Source organism: Oryctolagus cuniculus, chromosome 16 (assembly GCF_051225735.1).
Source record: "Oryctolagus cuniculus isolate XC-2025 breed Fujian yellow rabbit chromosome 16, ASM5122573v1, whole genome shotgun sequence".
In the NCBI taxonomy this organism is placed as follows: Eukaryota; Metazoa; Chordata; class Mammalia; order Lagomorpha; family Leporidae; genus Oryctolagus; species Oryctolagus cuniculus.
Genome location: NC_142882.1, coordinates 27,733,839 through 27,758,042, shown reverse-complemented (window position 1 = coordinate 27,758,042; position 24,204 = coordinate 27,733,839). Strand labels below are relative to the sequence as shown.

The 24,204-nt window shown below is 38.9% G+C and overlaps 1 protein-coding gene across 2 annotated transcripts in view; it reads left to right on the top strand.

The window, feature by feature from the left end:
* LOC149121642 (uncharacterized) overlaps nucleotides 1-22,911 on the top strand; it is a 49,580-nt gene extending 26,669 nt beyond the window's left edge. The window contains exon 4 of one of the 2 annotated variants that reach the window (XR_016222269.1): nucleotides 22,804-22,911. Coding sequence is in view for 1 of the 2 variants with exons in the window: in XM_089315069.1 (XP_089171195.1) it covers nucleotides 683-2,667 (1,985 nt within the window). In the remaining variant the exon portion in view is untranslated. Of the gene's footprint in view, nucleotides 1-682; nucleotides 4,162-22,803 lie in introns of those variants that run through there. The other variant, XM_089315069.1, reaches the window with a different exon arrangement.
* Nucleotides 22,912-24,204: the final 1,293 nt, after the last annotated feature.

The following is a 24,204-nucleotide window of genomic DNA, read 5'->3' as shown; positions in this document are numbered from 1 at the left end:
AAATATCAGAGAAGCACAAAACACACAGTTTTTATAAAAATAAACTGGAGAAAAAGGACAGGGAAAATGGTTGCTAGGTAGTGGGTGAATGTTTTTATTAAACATTTGTCCATTTTTTTAGAATACTTTATAGTTATTTCATCTTTGTGAAAGGCAGAGTGATAGTGAGAGGAGAAAGAGAGAGAAAGAGGTCCTCTCTTAGCTCACTTCCCAGATGCCTGCAACACTTAGGTCTAACTAGTCTGAAGCCAAAACTCTAGAATTCATCTAGTCTTCCCTGGTGTCTCACAGGTTCCCAGGCACATGAACCATTATCTACTTCCTCCCTGTTTACATGGGTAGAGAGCTGTACTGAAAGCAGAGTAGCCAGGGCTGAAACTGACACTGTTTTGAGATGTAGGAATCACACACATCATAGCACAAATGAAATTCTACCATCCTTGAAAAATTCTCATAGTAAAAAGAATCATGTTTCAACTTTGGGAAACCTCACGGTACAATTTAATATATGAATGTATTAAGGAGAAAAGCCATATAATGGTCATAAATAAGTACCTCATACTGATTTTGTGAAAATATTATGCCACTTGGATAACAAGTGACTTCATTCCCTTTACATGAGTATGCCAGGAGAAATAGTTACATGTGATTCAGTAACATGATTGCTTTTTTCTCATTTCAGTGGTCATGAAAAGGGATTACCTGATTAGGATCAACCAGGAAAGTCATGACAAAAATCTGAATCAGGATTTTATGAAAAATAATAAGACATCAGCTCTCAAGAGAGTTGAATTAAGAAAAACACTTAGTTTAAATTCAAGCCATATTCCAACACTGATTATTAAAAAGGGAACCTATACAGGATTGAAGCCTGAGGAATGCAGTAAATGTCACACTGTGTATCCGCCCAGTGGGCCTGATCAACTACAGGCTGGAGAGAAATTTGATAACACTAAGATACCTGGAAATTCTCTCCAGTTCTGTGAGCCTCTTGGTCAGCATGACAATATTCACATCATGAAGCAGCCATTTGGACCCACTGGACAAGCAAACGTCTGCACAAGAAAGATGTTTTATAAATCTGAGAGGATTCATATGGCAGAAAACTATAATAAATCAACTGTCACTTTTGGAAAAGCAACTCAAATAGAAAAAGCTAAACATGAAAATTTTGGCCTCAATATGCACCAACAAACCCACACAAGAGAGAAACTTTATAAGTACCTTAGGTATGTTGAACCTGTCATTCACCAGTCACATCCTGCAATAAATCAGAGATTAAATACAAGGGAAAACCTCTACACATGTAAACCTTGTGGAAAATCACTCAGTTTTAATTCACCTTATGAATGTAATGATTGCGGAAAAGCTTTTGGACAAAAGTCAGTCCTCAGGAAACATCAGCAGATTCACACAGGAGAGAAAATTCTTGAATGTAATGACTGTGGAAAAGCCTTTACACAAAAGTCACAAGTCATAAACCATCAGCGAATTCACAGAGGGCAGAAACTTTACAAATGCCTTCATTGTGGAAAAGGCTTCCTGTGGAAGTCAGTCCTCATAGTACACCAGAGAATTCACACAGGGGAGAGACCCTATGAATGTAATGACTGTGGAAAAGCCTTTGGACGAAAGTCAAACCTCATAATGCACCAGAGAATTCACACAGGGGAGAAACCTCATAAATGTAATGACTGTGGAAAAGCCTTTGGACGAAAGTCAAACCTCATAGTGCACCAGAGAACTCACACAGGAGAGAAACCTCATAAATGTAATGACTGTGGAAAACCCTTTGGGAAAAAGTCAGAGCTCATCATACACCAGCGAATTCACACAGGGCAGAAACCTCATAAATGTAATGACTGTGGAAAAGCCTTTGGACGAAAGTCAGCCCTCATCATACACCAGCGAATTCACACAGGGCAGAAACCTCATAAATGTAATGATTGTGGAAAAGCCTTTGGGAAAAAGTCAGAGCTCATCATACACCAGCGAATTCACACAGGGGAGAAACCTCATAAATGTAATGACTGTGGAAAAGCCTTTGGACGAAAGTCACACCTCATCATACACCAGCGAATTCACACAGGGGAGAAACCTCATAAATGTAATGACTGTGGAAAAGCCTTTGGACGAAAGTCACACCTCATCATACACCAGCGAATTCACACAGGGGAGAAACCTCATAAATGTAATTACTGTGGAAAAGCCTTTGGACGAAAGTCACACCTCATCATACACCAGCGAATTCACACAGGGCAGAAACCTCATAAATGCAATGACTGTGGAAAAGCCTTTGGGCAAAAGTCAACCCTCATCAAACACCAGCGAATTCACACAGGGGAGAAACCTCATAAATGTAATGACTGTGGAAAAGCATTTGGGCAAAAGTCAACCCTCATCATGCACCAGCGAATTCACACAGGGGAGAAACCTCATAAATGTAATGATTGTGGAAAAGCCTTTGGACGAAAGTCAACCCTCATCAAACACCAGCAAATTCACATGGGGCAGAAACCTCATGAATGTAATGACTGTGGAAAAGCCTTTGGACAAAAGTCACACCTCATCATACACCAGCATATTCACACAGGTGAGAAACCATATGAATATAATGACTATGGGAAAGCCTTTGGACGAAAGTCAGACCTCATCATGCATCAGTGAATTCACACAGGGCAGAAACCTCATAAATGTAATGACTGTGGCAACACCTTTTATGAAAGTCACACCTCATATCACAATAAAGAATTCACACAAGGGAGACCCATGAATGTAATGACCAGGGGAAAGCCTCTTGATAAAAATCAGTCCTTTGGAAACATCAGAGAATTCACACAGGGGAGAAACCTCATGAGTGTAATTACTGTGGAAAAGCCTTTGGACAAAAGACAAACCTCATATCATAGCAGAGAATTAACACAGGGTAGAAAACTCATGAATGGAATAACTGTGGAAAAGCATTTAGCCATAAGTCAACCCTCATCGTGCATCAGAGAATTCACACAGGGCAGAAACCTTAGGAATTTAATGACTGGAAAACCCTTTGGACAAATGTCAAACCTCATAATGCACCAGAGAATGCACACAGTGTTGAAACTTCATGAGTATAATGACTGTGGAAAAACTTTTGGTTCCAACTCCAAATGCATCAGAGGATTCACCCAGGGAAATAATCTTATAAATGTAATGACTGCAGAAAAGCATTTTTCTATAAATTATACCTCATATCAAACAGAATTCACACAGGGCAGAAACCTTATGAATCTAATGAGTGTGGAAAAGCCTTTAGAAATCATGTTATAAATCATAGCTCATATCACACCAGAGACTTCACACCAGGGAGAAACTTCATGAATGCAATGACTGTAGAAAATTCCTTGGGAATAAGTCACATCTCAGAATGCATCAGAAAATTCACATGAAGAGAAACCTTTTGAACATAATGACTTGGAAAGCTTTTTCCCATAATTCAGCCCTCATTGCACATCATCTAATTCATATGGGGGAAAACACTTTGGATATAATGCATATGGAAAAGCTTTTATCCTCAAGTAACACCTCATAAAACATCAGAATTCACATCGGGGAGAAACCTTATGAATGGAATGAGTGTTGGAAACTGCCAAAATCACACAATATAACAGCAGAGAATTTAGTACATGGTGGAAATCTTGTAATAAATGTGAGAAAGACTTTTTCCAGAAGGAATACCTCATAACACATGCAGTTCAAATGAAGGAGAAAACTTAAATATAATGAATGTGAAGGACTTTTTCCAAAATCAGCATAACCATGTGACAGAGCCTTTTTCTGGAAATCCCATAAGGAAGAAAGGTTGGGACCAGCGCTGTGGCACAGTAGGTTAAAGCCCTGGCCTGAAGTGCCAGCATGCCATGTGGGCACTGGTTCTAGTCCCAACTGCTCCTCTTCTGATCCAGCTCTCTGCTATGGCCTGGGAAAGCGGTAGAAGATGGCCCTGCACCCAGGTGGGAAACCCAGAAGAAGCTCCTAACTCCTGGCTTTGGATCTCTGTAGCTCCAGCCATTGCATCCATCTGGGGAGTGAACCAGTGGATGGAAGACCTCTTTGTGCTTCTCTGTCTCTCCGTAACTGTCTTTCAAATAAATAAAGTAACTCATTAAAAAATGAAGAAGTTCAGAAATATTATTAGTGTGACAAAAAGCCATTTGTCAGAAATCAATTATTATACATCAGAGAATTCACATAAGGGGTTTCTTAGGAGTGTAATGAGTGTGGAAGTATATTTTCATGGAATTCAGGCTTGAATAAATATGCAACTCAAAAAAGGTGATATCCTTCAAGTGCAGTAGATTGGAACAAACCATAGCCAGAAATTAGACATCAGGCTGGCACCGTAGAGCAGTAGGTTAATCCTCCCCCTGCAATGCTGACATCCCATATGGGTACCAGTTCTTATCCCAGCTGCCCCTCTTCCAATCCAGCTCTATGCTGTGGCCTGAGAAAGCAGTAGAAGATGGCCCAAGTGCTTGGGCCTCTGCACCCACATGGCAGACCAGGAAGAAGCACCTGGCTCCTGGCTTTGGATTAGTGCAGCTCTGGCCATTGCAGCCATTTGAGGAGTGAACCAACAGAAGGAAGACCTTTCTGTCTCTCTCACTGTCTGTAACTCTACCTGTCAAATAAATAAATAAAAATCTTAAAAAACAAGAAATTAAACATCAACAAACAAGAGAATTCAAACAGTAAAATGTCAATTTAATGAATGTGAAAAAATTCTTCTGCCATTAATCAATTCACAAGAAGAGACTCAGAAATGAGAAAACATACACACATAGGAACGTCATGTACCATACATCATCTCTCAATGGTTACCTGACAACTCACAGAAAGAAAAAAGCCTATGACTGTATTGTAATGGGAAATACCTTTATTATTAGGTGAACTTCCACAAAATATAGCAAGATTACAGAGAGAAGTCCCTGAAATATAATTTGTCTGGAAGAATTCTTTGGTGGAATCACACCTTAGTAGGTATTGGGCAGTTGTCATGATGAATTGTGACAGAGAGTGGTTAACCGTATTTCAGATATTTTTCTCTTATACATCCTGCAGTTTTGGTTTCTCATTGAGAGTGGGATCAAGTATATGAATTGAACTGTGCTCTCCTGTGTAAATTTTGTTAATAAATATTTCAAAGTTGAATAACAGTTATTGCAACAGTTATTTGGAATACCATCTTCATCAATTACAAATTTATTTTTTTATAGCTGCTTTGTTGGCCACCCAGGATTCTTTCCCCACATTATTGTAGTGGAAATCATAGGCATATGAAGTGACACATATTCCAGCCATAATAGTGTACCCCAGCTCTGGATAATGTGTTGTGTGCAGCACAAGGGAATGAGTTTGTGGTGACCTATATACCCATGAGAAATTTCAACTTATCTGTGTGCACATCTGGATTAGACTCCACTACCCAAGGTCTATTTGAATATGCAAGTAGATGTTGTCCCACACATCACCCTCATTCTTTAAAGGGACAACCTCAAACACTATAAGTTGCAACACTCATCTGAATTTTCCTGTATTACTGAGTGCATAATGCCTTTTTCATTCATGATCCCCCTTTTCTACATGTCTTCATTCTATTCCTAATTGCCTTGAGACAAGAACATGGAATGAAGTCTGTCCAGGGGATACCCATTGCAACAGAGAAGCAGGAGCATAAATGTAGTACACTTTTTTTTTTTAAAAAAAAAAGATTATTTATTTGAAAGTCACAGAAAGAACAGAGGCAGAGAGAGAGGGAGATCTTCCATCCAATGGTTCACTCTCCAATTGGCCACAACGGCCAGAACTGTGCTGATACAAAGCCAGGAGCTTCCTCCGGATCTCCCATGTAGGTGCAGGGGCCCAAGCACTTGGGCCTTCTACTATTTCCCAGGCCATAGCAGAGAGCTAGATTGGAAGCGGAGCAGCCGGGTCTTGAGTTGGCACCCATATGGGATGCCGGTACTTCAGGTCAGGGCGATAACCTGCTGTGACATAGCACTGGCCCCTGTAGTGCACTTTTGCATTAATTTAACTTTACTATAATTTTTTATAACCTTTTATTGTTGTATTATTCCCTGCTCCTACAGGTGGCTCTCATTTTTACTGAAAATGTGTGTTTTTATCCCTTCCAATTGACAATGTCATTTCTTGATTTATATAAACCTGATTTACAGTTAATTCCTCATGATACCCTCAGGAGGAACACTTTTCCTAGGTTGCATGACTATCCCATAATAAGAGGGCTACAAATGCTATGATGCATCTAGTTGCAGTAGCTCTTTTATTTCCTATCTAGATAATAGCTGTGCAAGTAATCCATTCCACCTCCATTACTACCCATTAGAAACAGCTCTTCATCCCTGTTTAAGTCCCCATGGCTTCTTACAAGTGTTCATCAAATTAAGTCTTCTTATAAACAGATTTAATAGAAAATGAAGGGTGTGTCTGCTGGTAGTTTCAGTGAGGTTGAATGATTTGCTGGACTGCTGTTTTGTCTGGGTTATCTTTCATATTACTTAGAACTAATTTTTCACAATATTGCTTGCCTGAGCACTATTTCTAGGCTCCCAGCTAAACAGGTGTTTGAAGACTAGATTTGCTATTAATTCTCATAGTACAACTCATTAAGGACAGAGGTCCCAATGGGGAGCACAGATCCTTATGTGGTCCTTGGCACAGAGTAAATATTATACACACTTGATTTAGTACTCAGGCACTGGGCTCCATCAAGGAGAAGAGCTCAGCTGAACAGAATATAACTCCCTTCTGATTAAAAAAAGATTTACCGTGCCAAACCTGGATGTGTCACCTTAGGCATACCCTTTACCCTTGAGAACTGAACAGAGCTCTCTGGCCACACCCACTATAAGCCTCTAGAGATTCACTGAAAGCAGAACGTCCATTTATCTACAGTGATAATACAATGATAAAAACCATCACAGCAGAAAAAAAAGATGAGTATCTCAAAAACACTAAACAATAAATGCAACAATATGAGAAACAAAAATAAGGAAGACATCATGACACTCCCAAAAGAACATGACACTTCCATACTGGATCATGAAGGTGATGAGATACAAGAAATGCAAGAAATAGAACTCAAAAATTTGATCATATGATTACATAGAAGTAATCAAAAGCAAATGCACAAACTACTGAAATCCATGAAGATCATGAAAGAAAATCTCTCCCATGAAATTGAAATGATAAGGAGGAATCAAGATGAAAGGAAGAATTCAACAGGACATGAAACTGAGATATTAAGGAGAAATCAAAATGAAATGAAGAATTCAATAGAACAAATAAAAAATGCAGCAGTGGAGAGCCTTAAAAATAGAATCAGTGAGGCAGAAGAGAGAATATCAGACTTAGTAGACAGAGCACAGGAAAGTATACAGTCAAACCAAACACAATTAGAGGAGATTAGAAATCTAAAAAAGATTATTGGGAATCTACAGGATACTATAAAAAAGGCAACATTCTGATTCTAGGAGTTCCTGCAGGCATGGGGAGAGAGAAAGGATTAGAAGGCATTTTTAGTGAAATGCTAGCAGAAAACTTACATCCAAGTACAGGAAGCACACAGAACTTTCAATAGACATTACCAGAAAACATCCTTGCCATGACACATTGTAATCAAACTGCAATAGTGTTCGGGGACTTTAATACCCTGCTTTCAGCAATGGACAGATCAACCAGAAAGAAAATCAACAAGGAACCAGTAGATTTAATCGACATTATAGACCAAATAAACCTAACAGATATCTACAGAACTTTTCATCCTACAGTTCCAGAATACACACACATTTTTCTCAGCAGTGCATGGAACTTTCTCTAGGATTTACTACATACTAGGCCATAAAGCAAGCCTCAGCAAATTCAGAAAAATCAAAATCATACCATGCATCTTCTTGGAACACAATAGAATGAAGCTGGAAATCAGCAACTCAGGAATCTCTAGATCATATGAAAACACATGGAGACTGTACAACATGTTCCAGAATGAACAGTGGGTCACAGAAGAAGTCAAAAGAGAATTCAAAAAATTTTCGGGAAGCAAATGAAGATAACAACACAACATATCAAAACTTAAGGGATACAGTAAAAGCAGAGAAATTTCCATGCACTACTGAGAAAAGTCTATTCTGGAACTATAGGATGAAAAGTTCCGTAGGTATCTATAGGTATAGAAATATAGATATCTTAGGTCTATAGTGTTGAATAAGTCTGCTGTTTTCTTGTTGATTTTCTTTCTGGTTGATCTATTCATTGCTGAAAGTGGTATAATGAAGTCCCCTAATACTATTATATTGGAATCTAAGTCTCCCTTTAAATCCTTTAACATTTCTTTTAAATAGGCAGGTGGGCTATAATTATGTGCATGTACATTTATTTATTTATTTTAACTTTTTTAAATGAATATAAATTTCCAAAGTACAGCTTATGGATTACAATGGCTCCCCCCCATAACATCCCTCCCACCCACAACCCTCCCCTTTCCCACTCCCTCTCCCCTTCCATTCACATCAAGATTCATTTTCAATTCTCTTTATAGACAGAAGATCAGTTTAGCATACATTAAGTATAGATTTCAACAGTTTGCTCCCACACAGAAACATAAAGTGAAAAATAATAAATGATTGTTTAAATGATGCTGAAATCAGATCAGACCTATTGTCATGTTTAATCCCTGCACTAACCAATTTTAAGAGATGTTCTTTGAATTTCCTGTGGAATGAGATGATTTGCTGAATGGTGCTATAATGTATAGATTGTCTCTGAAAACCCTATAAAAACCTTGTTAACTGAAGAGTTGGGGCTTTCAACCAGACCCGTGGTATCAATGATATTTGAGAGCCCAGGTCCAGACCTGCAATAAAATTCTCATGTGTTTTACAGCGGTATAGGCTCCTTGGTGGTCTTTGTGGACAATTGAACTGGGCATAATATATCATACAAAAAATTTTAATTTCTAAAAGGAAATGAGCTCACAAATCATTTGGGCCACTAGCATTGAATACCACATCCTGTTTCAACAGCCTGAACATGCAGATGAACATCTGTAAGATGGGATAACTTCAAAGTAAAGTTAAGTTTCAAGATAAAGTCTGGGAGTCGGCACTGTGGTGTAGTGGCCTAAGCCTCTGCCTGCAGTGCCATCATCCCATATGGGCTCCAGTTCAAGTCCCAGCTGCTACACTTCTGATCCAGCTCTCTGCTTTGGCCTGGGAAAGCAGTGGAAGATGCCCCAAGGTGTTAGGCTCTTGCACCCATGTGAGAGACTTGGAATGAAGCTCATGGCTTTGGATTGGTCCAGCTCCAGCCATGTGGGGAGTGACCAGCAGATGGAAGATCTTGTCTGTCTCTTTCTTTGTCTATAAATCTGTACAATAAATAAATAAAATCTTTGAAAAGAAAAGATAAAGTCGGCCTGATTTTGTATCACTCTTTCCTGTTGTTCCTGAGGCCTAAGGCAGCTTTTCTAGTTTATTTCTGCCTGCATAGGGGGGTTCATTCCCTATACTTTTTCAGTGGATAGGGGTGTTTGACAAATTTAACATGGTCTCCTGACTTAAAAAATCTCAGGAAATTGAAAATACAATAATACTCCATCAATATGAAAAAGAGTATGTACAATAAAACTCCAAAACATATTTAATGACAAAAAATAAAATACTTTACTGTTAATATCAGGAACAAGATAGTAATTTGTTTTCACTCTTTTATTCAACTTTGTAGTGAAGATTCTAGCAATAAAAATAAATAAAAGTAGTGAAATTGAAAGGAAGAAGGAAAGATGTCTATTCACAAATATGATCACAACATAGGGGTGAGAATTCTCCACCTTCAAACTCTCACTTGTAGGCATCTTCAGGTTTTAGTGATAGTTTTATTGGAACACAGCTATGCTCATGGATTTATTTATCTATGACTACTGTCACACTACAATGACAAAAAGTTATCACAGAAAACGTATTGGTACAAATAAAAATATTTACTATCATTAGTAAGAGAGTAGTTTGAGAAAGAAAACAACTGACAAGAATTGGTCTAGACAAAAATTCTGATGGCATAAACCAAAAACATAATGAAGCAATAAGTGAGTTTAGTAAAATGAGAAGAAACAAAATCAATACAGAAATCAAATCAAAAAGCTTCTGCCTAGAGTGGCAGTATCTCATATGTGCTCCAGTTTGAGTCCCAGCTGCTCCACTTCTGATCCAGCTCTCTGCTATGGCCTGGGAAAACAGTAGTAGATGGCTTGAGTCCTTGGGCCCCTAAGTCCTCATGGGAGACCTGGAGGAAGTGCCTGGCTCCTGGCTTTGGATCGGCACAGTTCCGGGCATTACGGCCAACTGGGGAGTGAACCAACATATGGATGACCTATCTCTCGCTGACTCTCCTTCTCACTCTGTGTAACTCTGACTTTCAAGTAAATAAGCAAATCTTTCAAAAAAAAGGAAAAGGAAAAATATACCTGATAAGTTAATGGTATCCATAATATATGAAGAAATTTTATAGTGAAACACATAAGATGCCAACAAAACAACCCTTAATTCTAAAATAGTAAGTATGTTAGATATAGTTCACCACAGAAGATGTGAGAGGGTGTTGTTGTTTAATAATGGGTTGAACCACCCCCTACAATACTAGCATTCTTTTTTTTCTTTTTTTCACTTTTTTATTTAGTAAATATAAATTTCCAAAATACAGTTTATGGATTACAATGGCTTCCCCCCCATAACTTCCCTCCCACTCGCACCGATCCCATCTCCCACTCCCTCTCCCATTCCATTCACATCAAGATTCATTTTCAATTATCTTTATATACAGAAGATCAATTTAGTATATGTTAAGTAAAAATTTCATCAGTTTGCACCCACACAGAAACACAAAGTGTAAAATACTGTTTGAGTACTAGTTATAGCATTACTTCACATTGGACAACACATTAAGGATAGATCCCACCTAAGAAGTAAGTACACAGTGACTCCTGTTGTTCACTTAACAAATTGACACTCTTGTTTATGGCATCAGTAATCTCCCTAGGCTCTAGTCATGAGTTTCCAAGGCTATGGAAGCCTTTTGAGTTCACCAATTTCGATCTTATTCAGACAGGGTCATAGTCAAAGTGGAAGTTCTCTCCTCCCTTCAGAGAAAGGTACCTCCTTCTTTGATGGCCCCATTCTTTCCACTGGGATCTCACTCACAGAGATCTTTCATTTAGGTCATTTTTTTTTCCCCAGAGTGTCTCGGGTTTCCATTCCTGAAACACTCTCATGGGCTCTTCAGCCAGATTCGAATGCCTTAAGGGCTGATTCTGAGGCCAGCCAGATCCGAATGCCTTAAGGGCTGATTATGAGGCCAGAATGCTATTTAGGACATCTGCCATTCTATGAGTCTGCTGTGTATCCCACTTCCCATGATGGATCATTCTTTACCTTTTTGATTCTATCATTTAGTATTAGCAGACACTAGTCTTTTTTGTGTGATCCCTTTGACTCTTAGACCTATCAGTGTGATCAATTGTGAACTGAAATTGATCACTTGGACTAGTGAGATAGTATTGGTGCATGCCACCTTGATGGGATTGAATTGGAATCCCCTGGCACATTTCTTTTTTTAAACTTTTATTTAATGAATATAAATTTCCAAAGTACAGCATATGGATTACAATAGCTCCCCCCCATAACGTCCCTCCCACCCACAACCCTCCCCTTTCCCACTCCCTCTCCGCTTCCATTCACATCAAGATTCATTTTCGATTCTCTTTATAGACAGAAGATCAGTTTAGCATACATTAAGTATAGATTTCAACAGTTTGCTACCACACAGAAACATAAAGTGAAAAATACTGTTTAAGTACTAGTTATAGCATTAAATCTCAATGTACAGCACACTAAGGACAAAGATCCTACATGAGGAGTAAGTGCACAGTGACTCCTGTTGTTGACTTAACAAATTGACACTCTTGTTTATGGCCTCAGTAATCACCCTAGGCTCTTGTCATGAGCTGCCTAGGCTATGGAAGCCCCCTGAGTTCACTGACTCTGATCATATTTAGACAAGGCCATGGTCAAAGTGGAAGTTCTCTCCTCCCTTCAGAGAAAGGTACCTCCTTCTTTGATGACCCGTTCTTTCCACTGGGATCACACTCGCGGAGATCTTTCATTTAGGTTTTTTTTTCCCCCAGAGTGTCTTGGCTTTCCATGCCTGAAATAATCTCATGGGCATTTCAGCCAGATCCATATGCCTTAAGGGCTGATTCTGAGGCCAGAGTGCTGTTTAGGACATCTGCCATTCTATGAGTCTGCTGTGTATCTCGCTTCCCATGATGGATCGTTCTCTCCGTTTTTTATTCTGTCAGCTATACAATACTAGCATTCTATAAGAGTGCTGATTTGAATTCTGTCTGCTATACTTCCAAACCAGTCATGTTGTTAATGCTCCTGGGAAAGCAGCAGTAGATTCTATATATATTCTGACCCCTGGCACATATGTGGGGGACCTATATTCAGTGATCCTCACCAGGTAATCAGTGAGCCCTGAGTATGTGTAACTTCCCACAGTGACTGCCCAAAGTACCAGCCATACCCTGAGCCCTCCCATGCAGCCTCAGTGTTTTCACAGTCCCAGCACACAAGCTTCCCACAGTCATGAGCACCAAGTCCCCTATTAGTCCTTCCCACCAAATTCAGGTTTCTCTGCTCTGCTGGTTGCTGGGTGTGCAGATACAAACTGGTGCATCTGTTACATATGTCCAAAATGGTGCCTGCCCTCTATCAGCTTGTTACAGGATGCCAGTTTCAGGGTGGTCATGGAGAAAGAAACAAGCCTAGTTTGGCATGTACACTGTCCCACCTAGGGCTCCTAGCTGGATTCCCACCAGGATCTTTCTGCAACTTTATTACCAGTGGCTTGGGCTGCTCCAGTCTGGTCTCACCTCCTGAGCTACTGTTGAGGTTCTTGGCTGCTGGGTTTCTGAGTTGTACATGTCCACACCCTGCATATGGTCCACAGTGTCCCTCTAATTTGTGTGGAGTTTCCTCTGCCATTTTTCCCTAACTCTTCCTTGAGACTGTACTCTCCATTTTTTCATACTATCTTCTCCTAGATTACAACAGTAAGCTCCCTCTCTACTCCTCTATTTTAATCCAATTCCTGATTTATTTTTCTCAAGAAATTCATCAATAGGCTTTTTTATACTCATCTGTTCAATTGTTTATTATTGTGTTCAACAAATACTTATTGAACAACCAAGGCATGTCCATGATAGCCACAGTGGAAAGAAGCATGGCTTTTAAATTTTTAAATTTTATAATAAAAATAATAATCTGTGATAGATTACCAATAGTTTATTTTCTAGAGTATGTATACCAAGTCCTCTTATTTTCCCTACAGTTTAAACCACTATTATATAGCATGTTGAAAAATCGTAGCCATTTGGCCAGTGCCATGGCTCACTAGGCTAATCCTTTGTGTTGCAGCACCACCACACCGGGTTCTAGTCCCCATCAGGGCGCCGGATTCTGTCTGGGTTGCCTCTCTTCCAGGCCACCTCTCTGCTGTAGCCAGGGAGTACAGTGGAGCATGGCCTGAGTGCTTGGGCCCTGCACCCCATGGGAGACCAGGATAAGTACCTGGCTCCTGCCATCAGATCAGCACGGTGTGCCAGCTGCAGTGCGCTGGCTGTGGCAGCCATTGGAGGGTGAACCAACAGCAAAAGGAAGACCTTTCTCTCTCTGTCTCTCTCACTGTCCACTCTGCCTGTCAAAAAAAAAAAAAAAGAAAAATCATAGCCATTTATGATGATAGTGTCAATGACACTGTCATATAATGCTAAGGAATGGCTAAATTTCATCTTTCAAATTGCTTTTATTGGATGCATAATTGTGAGAACATTATTAGAAAGGCTTCACCCTAATAGCATTTTCCCAACCTCACCTCCCTCCCTACAAACTACCCTCTCTAACATGGATTCTGTATCATCTTCACTCTCTCTCTCTTTTTTATTGACAGTCAGAGTGGACAGTGAGAGAGAGAGAGAGACAGAGAGAAAGGTCTTCCTTTGCCATTGGTTCACCCTCCAATGGCCGCCGTGGCCAGTGTGCCATGGCTGGCGTGCCGTGGCTGGCGCACCGAGCTGATCCGATGGCAGGAGCCAGGTACTTATCCTGGTGTCCCATGCGGTGCAGTGCCCAAGCACTTAGGCCATCCTCCACTGCACTCCTGGCTCACAGCAGAGAGCTGGCCTGGAAGAGGGGCAACCAGGACAGAATCTGGCACCCCGACCGGGAGTAGAACCCAGTGTGGTGGTGCCACAAGACGGAGGATTTGCCTAGTGAGCTGCAGCTCCAGCCCATCTTCACTCTCTAAAAGAGAATGCACCTGCCAACTAATGTGAAGAGCAAATCACTTCATCTCCTGTTTAGATGCTGCTTTGTGGATACTTGTTTGCTTCTACCTCCAAAAGCAGCCACTCTGTCATTCAACGGTCACTGTTACCTCCTTCAACAAACAGGCACTAAAAAAAGACAAGAGAAATCTCGTACTTCATGGAGTTTGTGTCTTCACAGAGCCTGTAGATTACAATTCTCATCGCTAAGGTCACCAAGGAGTTAGATCAAGACAGACAGAATGGAGTTCCCTGTTAAAAAAAAAAATCTTCCTCTAACATATTTGTGTTAGCCCATTAATATTTATTAGATTATTATATAACCTGGTTACTATGTTAGGACAAAGAGATAACAGCATCATGGAACGCACAAGAAAATAAACCTAGGGTGCAGCTATTTTTTCCTTTTTTCATGGAGGTAGCTGGCAGTTTGAGAAAGGAAAGAGATTGGGCAAGAGTTCAGGCTCTGGAGCAGCAAAAGGCAATTTTAGCTGAAGGAGTGATGATCCACACTAAAAAGTTCTTGCTTTCCAAAATTCAGAAACAAGCTTCCCAAGTAACTAACAAGTAACTGAGATGCCCCAGGAAGAAAAGGCAGCTAAAGGATTCAGCTAGGTTGACTCCAATGAGACAAGAAGAGAAATCCATTTTTCAACATGATTCTTGAAGGATACTCTGTACCTCATGAAGCATCTGTCCAGGGTCTGGTGTTCTCTTGGTAATGTCAGACATCAAACAGACATCATAATTCCCAGCTAGCTGAACTGTACCCATCATCATTCATTGGCTGGCCCCTTCCCTGGTCAGCAGCACTGAAGCCTGTACCCTATCCCAAGCCCTACTTCAACATCCCCAGCTTCTGTAGGACCAGAGACTGGTAAACCAAACTCAAATGAAGACAAGGCACAATAAGAAGAAATATGGGGAAATGTGTGATTCAGGTTTGAGTAGTAGAGACAACATGTGCTTAACTAACCAGTCTTGGTTCCAACCCAGGTCCTGCAACATGTTAGTCTGTCACAAGACTGAGCCAATTATCTTGCTCCTCAGCATCTGTCTCCTCATCTGCAAAGATAAAATGCCTACTTTGCAGAGCTGATATGAAACTTAAATATATATGAAGTGGCCTTCAAAAAACAGTAATTAAAATTCTTATTTCTTTATTAAAGGACAATCCCAAATGGAAGTGAGGAAAGAATCAGATTTTACTAGACATAAATCCTACAGCATAACTCTAAGAATATAAAAAATCAAATCTGAATAACATATAGCAGCTATTTTGATGCAGCAAAATATATACATGCACATGCAACAGTTCTACAAATTCCCAGCTTGTGAAATCAGAATTATCTAAACAAAACAGATGTTAATAACCAAAGTGTCTGATGACTTCTGCTCATTTCTTCACCACAAATAAAAACCTTCCAGGATGAAGTCAATGTCCTAGTTTCCTTTCTCTAAGTTTGGGGATGGTTAGGATCACTTCATTGACCTGGGGTTTCCAAGGCAACTGTTAGGGTAATTCTCAAAAGGAAAAGAACACCAATTCTGTGGCAACTGTTCTAGAGACACTCATACAGTAATAGAAATTATTACTAGAAATGCAGTGCTCTCAACAGCAGCTATCTCCTTTGGATAATTTACTACATTCAATGCTCTAAGTAGGTAAACTTACACTTCTGCATAAAGAGTAATAATTATTACTACAAGAAACAATCAGAACTCTAAATGGAAAATAAAATTAATTTCATGAAAATAAATTATGAAACCTAAAGCCCAAATTTGCAGCATAACCCAGTATTGTCTTTCCAATAAAAATGTTAATTCTCAAGTGTCTACACCTAAGAGATTCCCACAGCTGCCTCATGTCATCCTTTTCTCGGAGTCCTAGGGAGGGAAAGAAATGGATAAATTATATTCAGCATCCTGAGTGTTTCTGTTTATTATCACATAAATTTATGATAGGTCAACTTTCAGTTCAGCATTTCAATGTTCAGTTATGCTAGAATATTTTATTTGTGGAGTAGGTATGTAACCTAGCAGTTAAAATGCTTGCATACCATGTAGGAGTCCCTGAGTTTCATTTCTGGCTCTAGAACCTGACTCAAGCTTCCTGATAATCCAGATCCTGGGAGACAGAAAACTGCTCTTGCTGCCAACCTAGGAGACCTTGACTGAGTGCCATTTCTGTTGACTCAACCCCAAGTGGACATGAAGAATTTAGCTCTTTCATTACATCCCTATATCTTTGTCTCTATGCCTTCCAAATTTAAAAAATGAAACTAATTCTATTTCTGAGCCATTTAATAATGTACCACATCTAACCATGAACTATAAAGCAACTGAAGTTCTAAACAGAATTATTTTTTTAATTTTTTATTTACATAAGGTGAACAAATTCCATGCATTTCATATGTACTGATTTAGGAGCATAGTAATACTTCCCACCAACCCTCTCTCTCGCCCTTGCTCCCATCTTCCCTCTTCCTTCTTTTCTTGATTTTTCTTTTAATTTTTACAATGACATACTTTTAAAACACCACCAAGTAAAGAATTCATTAGATATCAAGTAAGAAAACCACTGTTCTTCAAGAGTATAGACGAGGGCAGTAAACAATATTGACATTTTAAAGTCTCAATTTTGCTAGCATACATTATATTTTGTCACAGTAAATTTATAAAATATGTTTCAAGATTTGTACTACCTACACATACAAACAAAAGTATATAGAATAAACACAGCCTTCTCTACCAGATCACTTAAAGCACTGTAAAAACATATTGTAGTTGATTTATTTTTAAAAGAAAACTTCTTAGAATTCCACATTCCTCAATTATCACCAGTTTTTCTATTGCCTTTCTTAGTAAAAATTCTTTAAATTCTCTGAACTTATCCATACCAGTCAAAATTCCATAGCAACCATGTATTGAAATGGTTCCTTAACAAACTTAATTATTATCTACTTGTAAACCATTCAAGGTCATTGATATAATGAAATATTTTCTTGCTATGCCCCAGGGAAGATACAATCCTGTTTTATTTCCAGCAAATGTTATCACTGCTAACATTTTTGCAAAAGAAAATGAAGAATTCATAGTTTATTTTTTTTATCCTGATCACATAAACAGTTTTCATCATTCACTTGTAGCAGACTCCTGCATTAAAATCAATTAACTGAGTATTTTATTAAAAATGAAGAAAAGCAATTAGCCTACTAATATAGACTGCAGCTGTTGGTGAATTAAAGGTAGATATTTCTAGCCTCTGGACCCATTTTTGAAGTAAAGTTGATAAGATTTCTTTACAGACAAGAGAGGAATTGTGAAAGAGATATTAATCAAGAATTGCACTGTGGATCTCAGCAGAGCAACTGCAGAAGCTGCCATTAACTCAAGTAGAGAAGACTACCTAAGGGGCAGGTATGAGAAAGAAATTGGCAAGAAAAAGAAATTAAAGGGATACAAAATGGGAAGGAAGAAGTCAAATGATCCCTCTTTGCAGATGATATGGTTCTTTATTTAGGGGACCCAAAGAACTCTACTAAGAGACTATTGGAACTCATAGAGCAGTTTGGCAAAGTGGCAGGATATAAAATCAATGCACAAAAATCAACAGCCTTTGTATACACAAGCAATGCCATGGCTGGGAAAGAACTGCTAAGATCAATCCCATTCACAATAGCTACAAAAACAATCAAATACCTTGGAATAAACTTAACCAAGGATGTTAAAGATCTCTACTATGAGAATTACCGAATCTTAAAGAAAGAAATAAAAGAGGATACCAAAAAATGAAAAAATCTTCCATGCTCATGGATTGGAAGAATCAACATCATCAAAATGTGCATTCTCCCAAAAGCAATTTATAGATTCAATGCAATTCCAATCAGGATACCAAAGACATTCTTCTCAGATCTAGAGAAATGATGCTGAAATTCATGTGGAGGCACAAGAGACCTTGAATAGCTAAAGCAAGCTTGTACAACAAAAACAAAGCCGGAGGCATCACAATACTAGATTTCAGGACATGCTACAGGGCAGTTGTCATCAAAACAGCATGGGACTGGTACAAAAACAGATGGATAGACCAATATAACAGAATAGAAACACCAGAAATCAATCCAAACATCTACAGCCAACTTATATTTAATCAAGGATCTAAAACCAATTCCTGGAGCAAAGACAGTCTATTCAATAAATGGTGCTGGGAAAACTGGATTTCCACGTGCAGAAGCATGAAGCAAGACCCCTACCTTACACCTTACACAAAAATGCACTCAACATGGGTTAAAGACTTAAATCTACACCCGACACCATCAAATTATTAGAGAGCATTGGAGAAACCCTTCAAGATATTGGCACCGGCAAAAACTTCTTGGAAAAGACCTGGGAGGCACAGGCAGTCAAAGGCAAATTTAATATTTGGGGTTGCATCAAATTGAGAAGTTTCTGTACTTCAAAAGAAACAGGAAAATGAAGATGCAACCTACAGAATGATAAAAAATATTTGCAAACTATGCAACAGATAAATGGTTAATAACCAGAATCTACAAAGAGATCAAGGAACTCCACAACAAGAAAACAATCAACTCAGGAGATGGGCCGAGAATCTCAACATTTTTCAAAAGATGAAATCCAAAGGGCCTACAGACACATGAAAAAATGTTCAAGATCACTAGCAATCAGGGAAATGCAAATCAAAACCACAATGAGGTTTCACCGCACCCCAGTGAATGGCTCACATTCAGAAATCTACCAACAACAGATGCTGCCGAGGATGTGGGGAAAAGGGACAGTAACCCACTGTTGGTGCGAATGCAAACTGGTGAAGCCACTATGGAAGTCAGTCTGGAGATTCCTCAGAAACCTGAATATAACCCTACCATACAACCCAGCCATCCCACTCCTTGGAATTTACCAAAGGAAATGAAATTGGCAAAGAAAAAAGCAGCCTGAACCTTAATGTTTATTGCAACTCAATTCACAACAGCTAAGTCCTGAAACCAACTGAAATGCCCATCAACTGTAAACTGGATAAAGAAATTATGGGACATGTACTCTATAGAATACTATACAGCAGTCAAAAACAATGAAACCTGGTCATTTGCAACAAGATGGAGTAATCTGGAAAACATTATGCTGAGTGAAGTAAGCCAGTCCCAAAGGGGGAAATATCATATGTTCTCCCTGATCAGTGACAACTAACCGAGCACCAAAAAGGAAACCTGTTGAAGTGAAATGGACACTTTGACAAACAGTGACTTGATCAGTCCTTTTCGTGACTGTTGATGTACAATTTAATATTTTATCCCTTTTAGTATTTTTGTTCTAGTTATACTATTGGTTGAACTCTGTAATCAACACACATTTATTCTTCGGTGTTGAAATTTAACTGCAAAATATTTCCTGTTAAATATAAGAGTGGGAACAAGAGAGGGAGCAGATGTACAGTTTGGAACATGCTCAAACGAACTTGCCCCAAATGGTGGAGTTAGAAATGTGCCAGGGGATTTCAACTCAATCCCGTCAAGGTGACATGTACCAATGCCATCTCACTAGTCCAAGGGATCAATTTTAGTTCACAATTGATCACACTGATAGGTGTAAGAGTCAAAGGGATCACACAAACAAGACTAGCATCTGTGAATACTAATAGAATAAAAAAGGGAGAGAACGATCTAACATGGGAAGCGGGATACACAGCACACTCATAGAATGGCAGATGTCCTAAACAGCACTCTGGCCTCAGAATCAGCCCTTAAGGTATTCGGATATGGCTGAAGAGCCCATGAGAGTATTTTAGGCATGGAAAGCCAAGAGACTCTGGAAAAAAAATGACCCAAATGAAAGATCTCTGTGAGTGAGATCCCAGTAGAAAGAACCGGCCATCAAAGAAGGAGGTACCTTTCTCTGAAGGGAGGAGGGAACTTCCACTTTGACTATGACCTTTTCTTAATAAGATCTAAGTCAGCGAACTCAAAAGGCTTCCATAGCCTCGGCAACTCATGACTAGAGCCTAGGGTGATTACTGATGCCATAAACAAGAATGTCAAATTGTTAAGTCAACAACAGGAGTCACTGTGTACTTACTCCTCATGTGGTATCTCTGTCCTTAATGTGTTGTCCAATGTGAAGTAATGCTATAACTAGTACTCAAACGGTATTTTTCACTTTGTGTTTCTATGTGGGTGCAAACTATTGAAATCTTTACTTAATATATGCTAAGCTGATCTTCTTTATATAAAGAGAATTGAAAATGATTCTTGATGTGAATGGAATGGGAGAGGGAGTGGGAGATGGGAGGGGTGCGAGTGGGAGGGAAGTTATGGGGGGAAGCCATTGTAATCCATAAACTCTATTTGGAAAATTATATTTATTAAATAAAATTTAAAAAAAATAGAGCTACTGAAAATCCAATGAGAGCATTTTGGGCATTGAATGCCAAGACACTGTGGCAAAAAAAATAAACTACATGAAGGATCTCTGTGAGTGAGATTGAAGTGTAAAGAAGGGGCCACCAAAGAAGGATGTACTTTTCTCTGAAGGGAGGAGAGAACTTCCACTTTGACTATGGCCCTATCTAAATACTGACAGAGTTTTTGGGCTCAAAAGGCTTCCATAGCCTTGCCAGCTCATGACAAGAGCCTCGGGTGATCATTGACATCATAAATAAGAGTGTCAGTTGTTCAATCAACAACAGGAGTCACTGTGCCCTTGCTCCACATGTAGAACCTCTGTCTTTCATAAATTGTTCTATGAGAGTTAATGGTAAAACTTGTCTTCAAACAGTACTTTATACTTTGTGTGTCTGTGTAGGTGCAAACTGTTAAAATCTTTACTTAGTATAGAGTTGATCTTCAGTATATAAAGATAATTAAAAATTAATCTTAATGATGAATGGGATGGGAGAGGCAGTAAGAGATGTGATGACTTGGGGGTGGGAGGGTGGGTATGGGGGATGAATTACTATATTCCAAAAGTTGTAACTATGAAATGTATATTTATTAAATAAAAGCTTTCTTAAAAAAGATATAGGGTGTGTTCCCTAAGAAGCTAAAAGTGCTGATATCTTTCAGACTAACCTTAGCATTTAAAGCTCTGGCTTTGTTTGAGATTGAATGATGACTATTTGTGCTTGAAGATCCTCCCTGTTAGTTCCTTTTCAGTACGTGTGGCTCAGGTAATCCTTGAGTGGGAAAAAAAGAATTCTAAATTCTGACTTCTGCAAGTTGGATTGTGGAAATGAGGGTTGCCACTGATCTGAAAATAACTGCAGTGGAGCTGTCATCCTACCACTGATTGTTCAGTATCAGTCTAATCCTGCACTTGGAGACTACATGTATCTGACGTTCTCCCTTTGTGTATCTATTCCTTCGGGTATGTGCAGTCATCTCTGTCCATCCTTTTTCTAAAGATTGGTTTACTTATTTAATTGAAAGGCAGAGTTACAAAGAGGGAGGGGGAAGAAGAGAGATCTTAAATTAAAAAAAAAAAAAACCATAGAGCCACAATGAAATAGATCCGATATGGCCTTTTTTATTTTCATTCTCATAAACTCCATAGTTTTCAAGGTTTTTGCAACTGTTAACCTGTTTATATTTTCATAGTATTAAAATCATTGGTGTTCAATTATTTTCTTTGCTTGAGTTCAGATCCAAATATTTGAAGAAAGAAACTATTATGGCAAATTAGGTACAGTTTTTATGGTTGAGAGATTTCAGTATGTTGTGCATATTCAAACTTCTACAGCTTCATGCCTCCTGCTTTTGAAGCAGTGTATGCTGAGCACTTGAGAGACTGTTATGCATTTGCATGTATATTTTTAATATAAATATGTAATTTCCTTTTTGCTCTATATTGCTAAGTCATAATTCACATGTGTGGTTATCCTATTAATAATGGGCTTTGTAAGCTTTGAACCATTTGAAAAGAATAAATATGTACTGCTGCATATTAGTAATGCTTACTTTTCTTGTATTTACTTCTCTTTTTTAAAGATCATTTTACATTCTTATGTAATATTTGATGCATACAAAATAATATAATTGTTATGCTGAGATAAAAAACACAACAAACTAGCACTCCAAACCACTTAATGTTACCACTGTATTTGTTTTTGGAAAGTGCTTGTTCTTTTATTATATATAATAAAATAAATAACATATATATTATATAATGCATTAATATAATAATATAATGAATATTATATAATATGTAATATATAAATATAAAATATATATATATATATATATAAAACCTTGTACATTTGGGAAAAAATTCCTTAAATGACATCTGATTTCCTGTTTATTCTACTTTACTGAGCTGGCATGGAAAGGGATCTCAGCATTTCTTCAATCTTTCCATTACAGGCCCTTGCCAAGAGCATTGTGGTGGTAAAATGAAAGCAGCATTCCCACCTAAAAACATAAAACATAGCAAAAAAGGAATCTTCTCTGTAATGGAAACAAGTCTGGGAGACATCTACTGGAAAGGAATGAAAAGCAAAAGTGAGCTCCATCTCTTACTGAATTGGCAGATTTTGCTATTGAGTTCCTCAGGTTTCATGAACTTACAGTGTCAGCAGCAAATGATAACATCAGTCACAACACCCATTTTATATTATATGAATTTATGGTTGGAAGAAATTTCTACAAATATTTTTGTCAAAATATTGTGGTTGCTACCAAAAGTAAGCATCTAAAAATGAAACCATCTAAACCTTGAATTATGTATTTAAAATAAATACTCAGGTGAATTTTTACAAACAGCACTTCAGTTATTCTGGGTAAATATAATAAATCTCTGTAATTCCATAGCATCTGGTTTCAGAATCAACACAAAGTCAGAAAATTAAACTGCCATGTACATAATAGTGAATCCATTAAAGAAACCAGCACTGCTTGTAATGAGGCAAGCGGTGGGAATAGGCCAGGAGTGGGGGGCAGGAAGGCATCAGCATCCTGTCCTGTAGCACAGACTTTGGCACCTGGGGAAATCTGGCAGAGCCTGGCAAGATGAGACACCCCAGCCTCCAGGACCTGCTAGGAAGCTGAGATACCTCAGCCAGCCCCCAGAGTCCTCACGTCTAACTTCAGAACTGGACCCCATTGCTGATCTTGGTGCCTTCAGTTCCCACATCTAAGGCAGCCCACAAGGTGGCCGATGATCCAGGTGACTTCCTGTGTCCCCATGCCAACCTACTTCCCAAAGCCAATGCACCACAAGAAGATAAAAAGACAAAGTTATTTTAAAATGGACAGTTTTTTCAAATTTTTATTTTTGACAGGCAGAGTCAGAGAGACAGAGAAAGGTCTTCCTTCCATTGGTTCACCCCCAAAAGGCCAATCCGAAGCCAGGAGCCAGGTGCTTCCTTCTGGTCTCCCATGTGGATGCAGGTCCCAAGCATTTGAGCCATCCTGCACTGTCTTTCCAGGCCACAGCAGAAAGCTGGACTGGAAGAGGAGCAACCAGCACAGAACTGGCACCCCAACCAAGTCTAGAACGTGGAGTATCAGCGCCACAGGCAGAGGATTAGCCTAGTGAGCCATGGTACCTGCAAAATGAACAGTTTTGAGGTCAGGTGCAAAGCCACAGCACCATTAAATCACAAACAGATTTAGGTTCGCTCACTGTTTCTCAGTCCTCCACTTCCTCTCTGCTCCGATGATTGCATATTTTGCTGCTATTCTGATGGGGGAAAATGTAAAATGCCATTTTCTCTTTTTTGTTTTGAAGAGTTATCTAGAGCTGGACTTGGGATCAAATCCAAG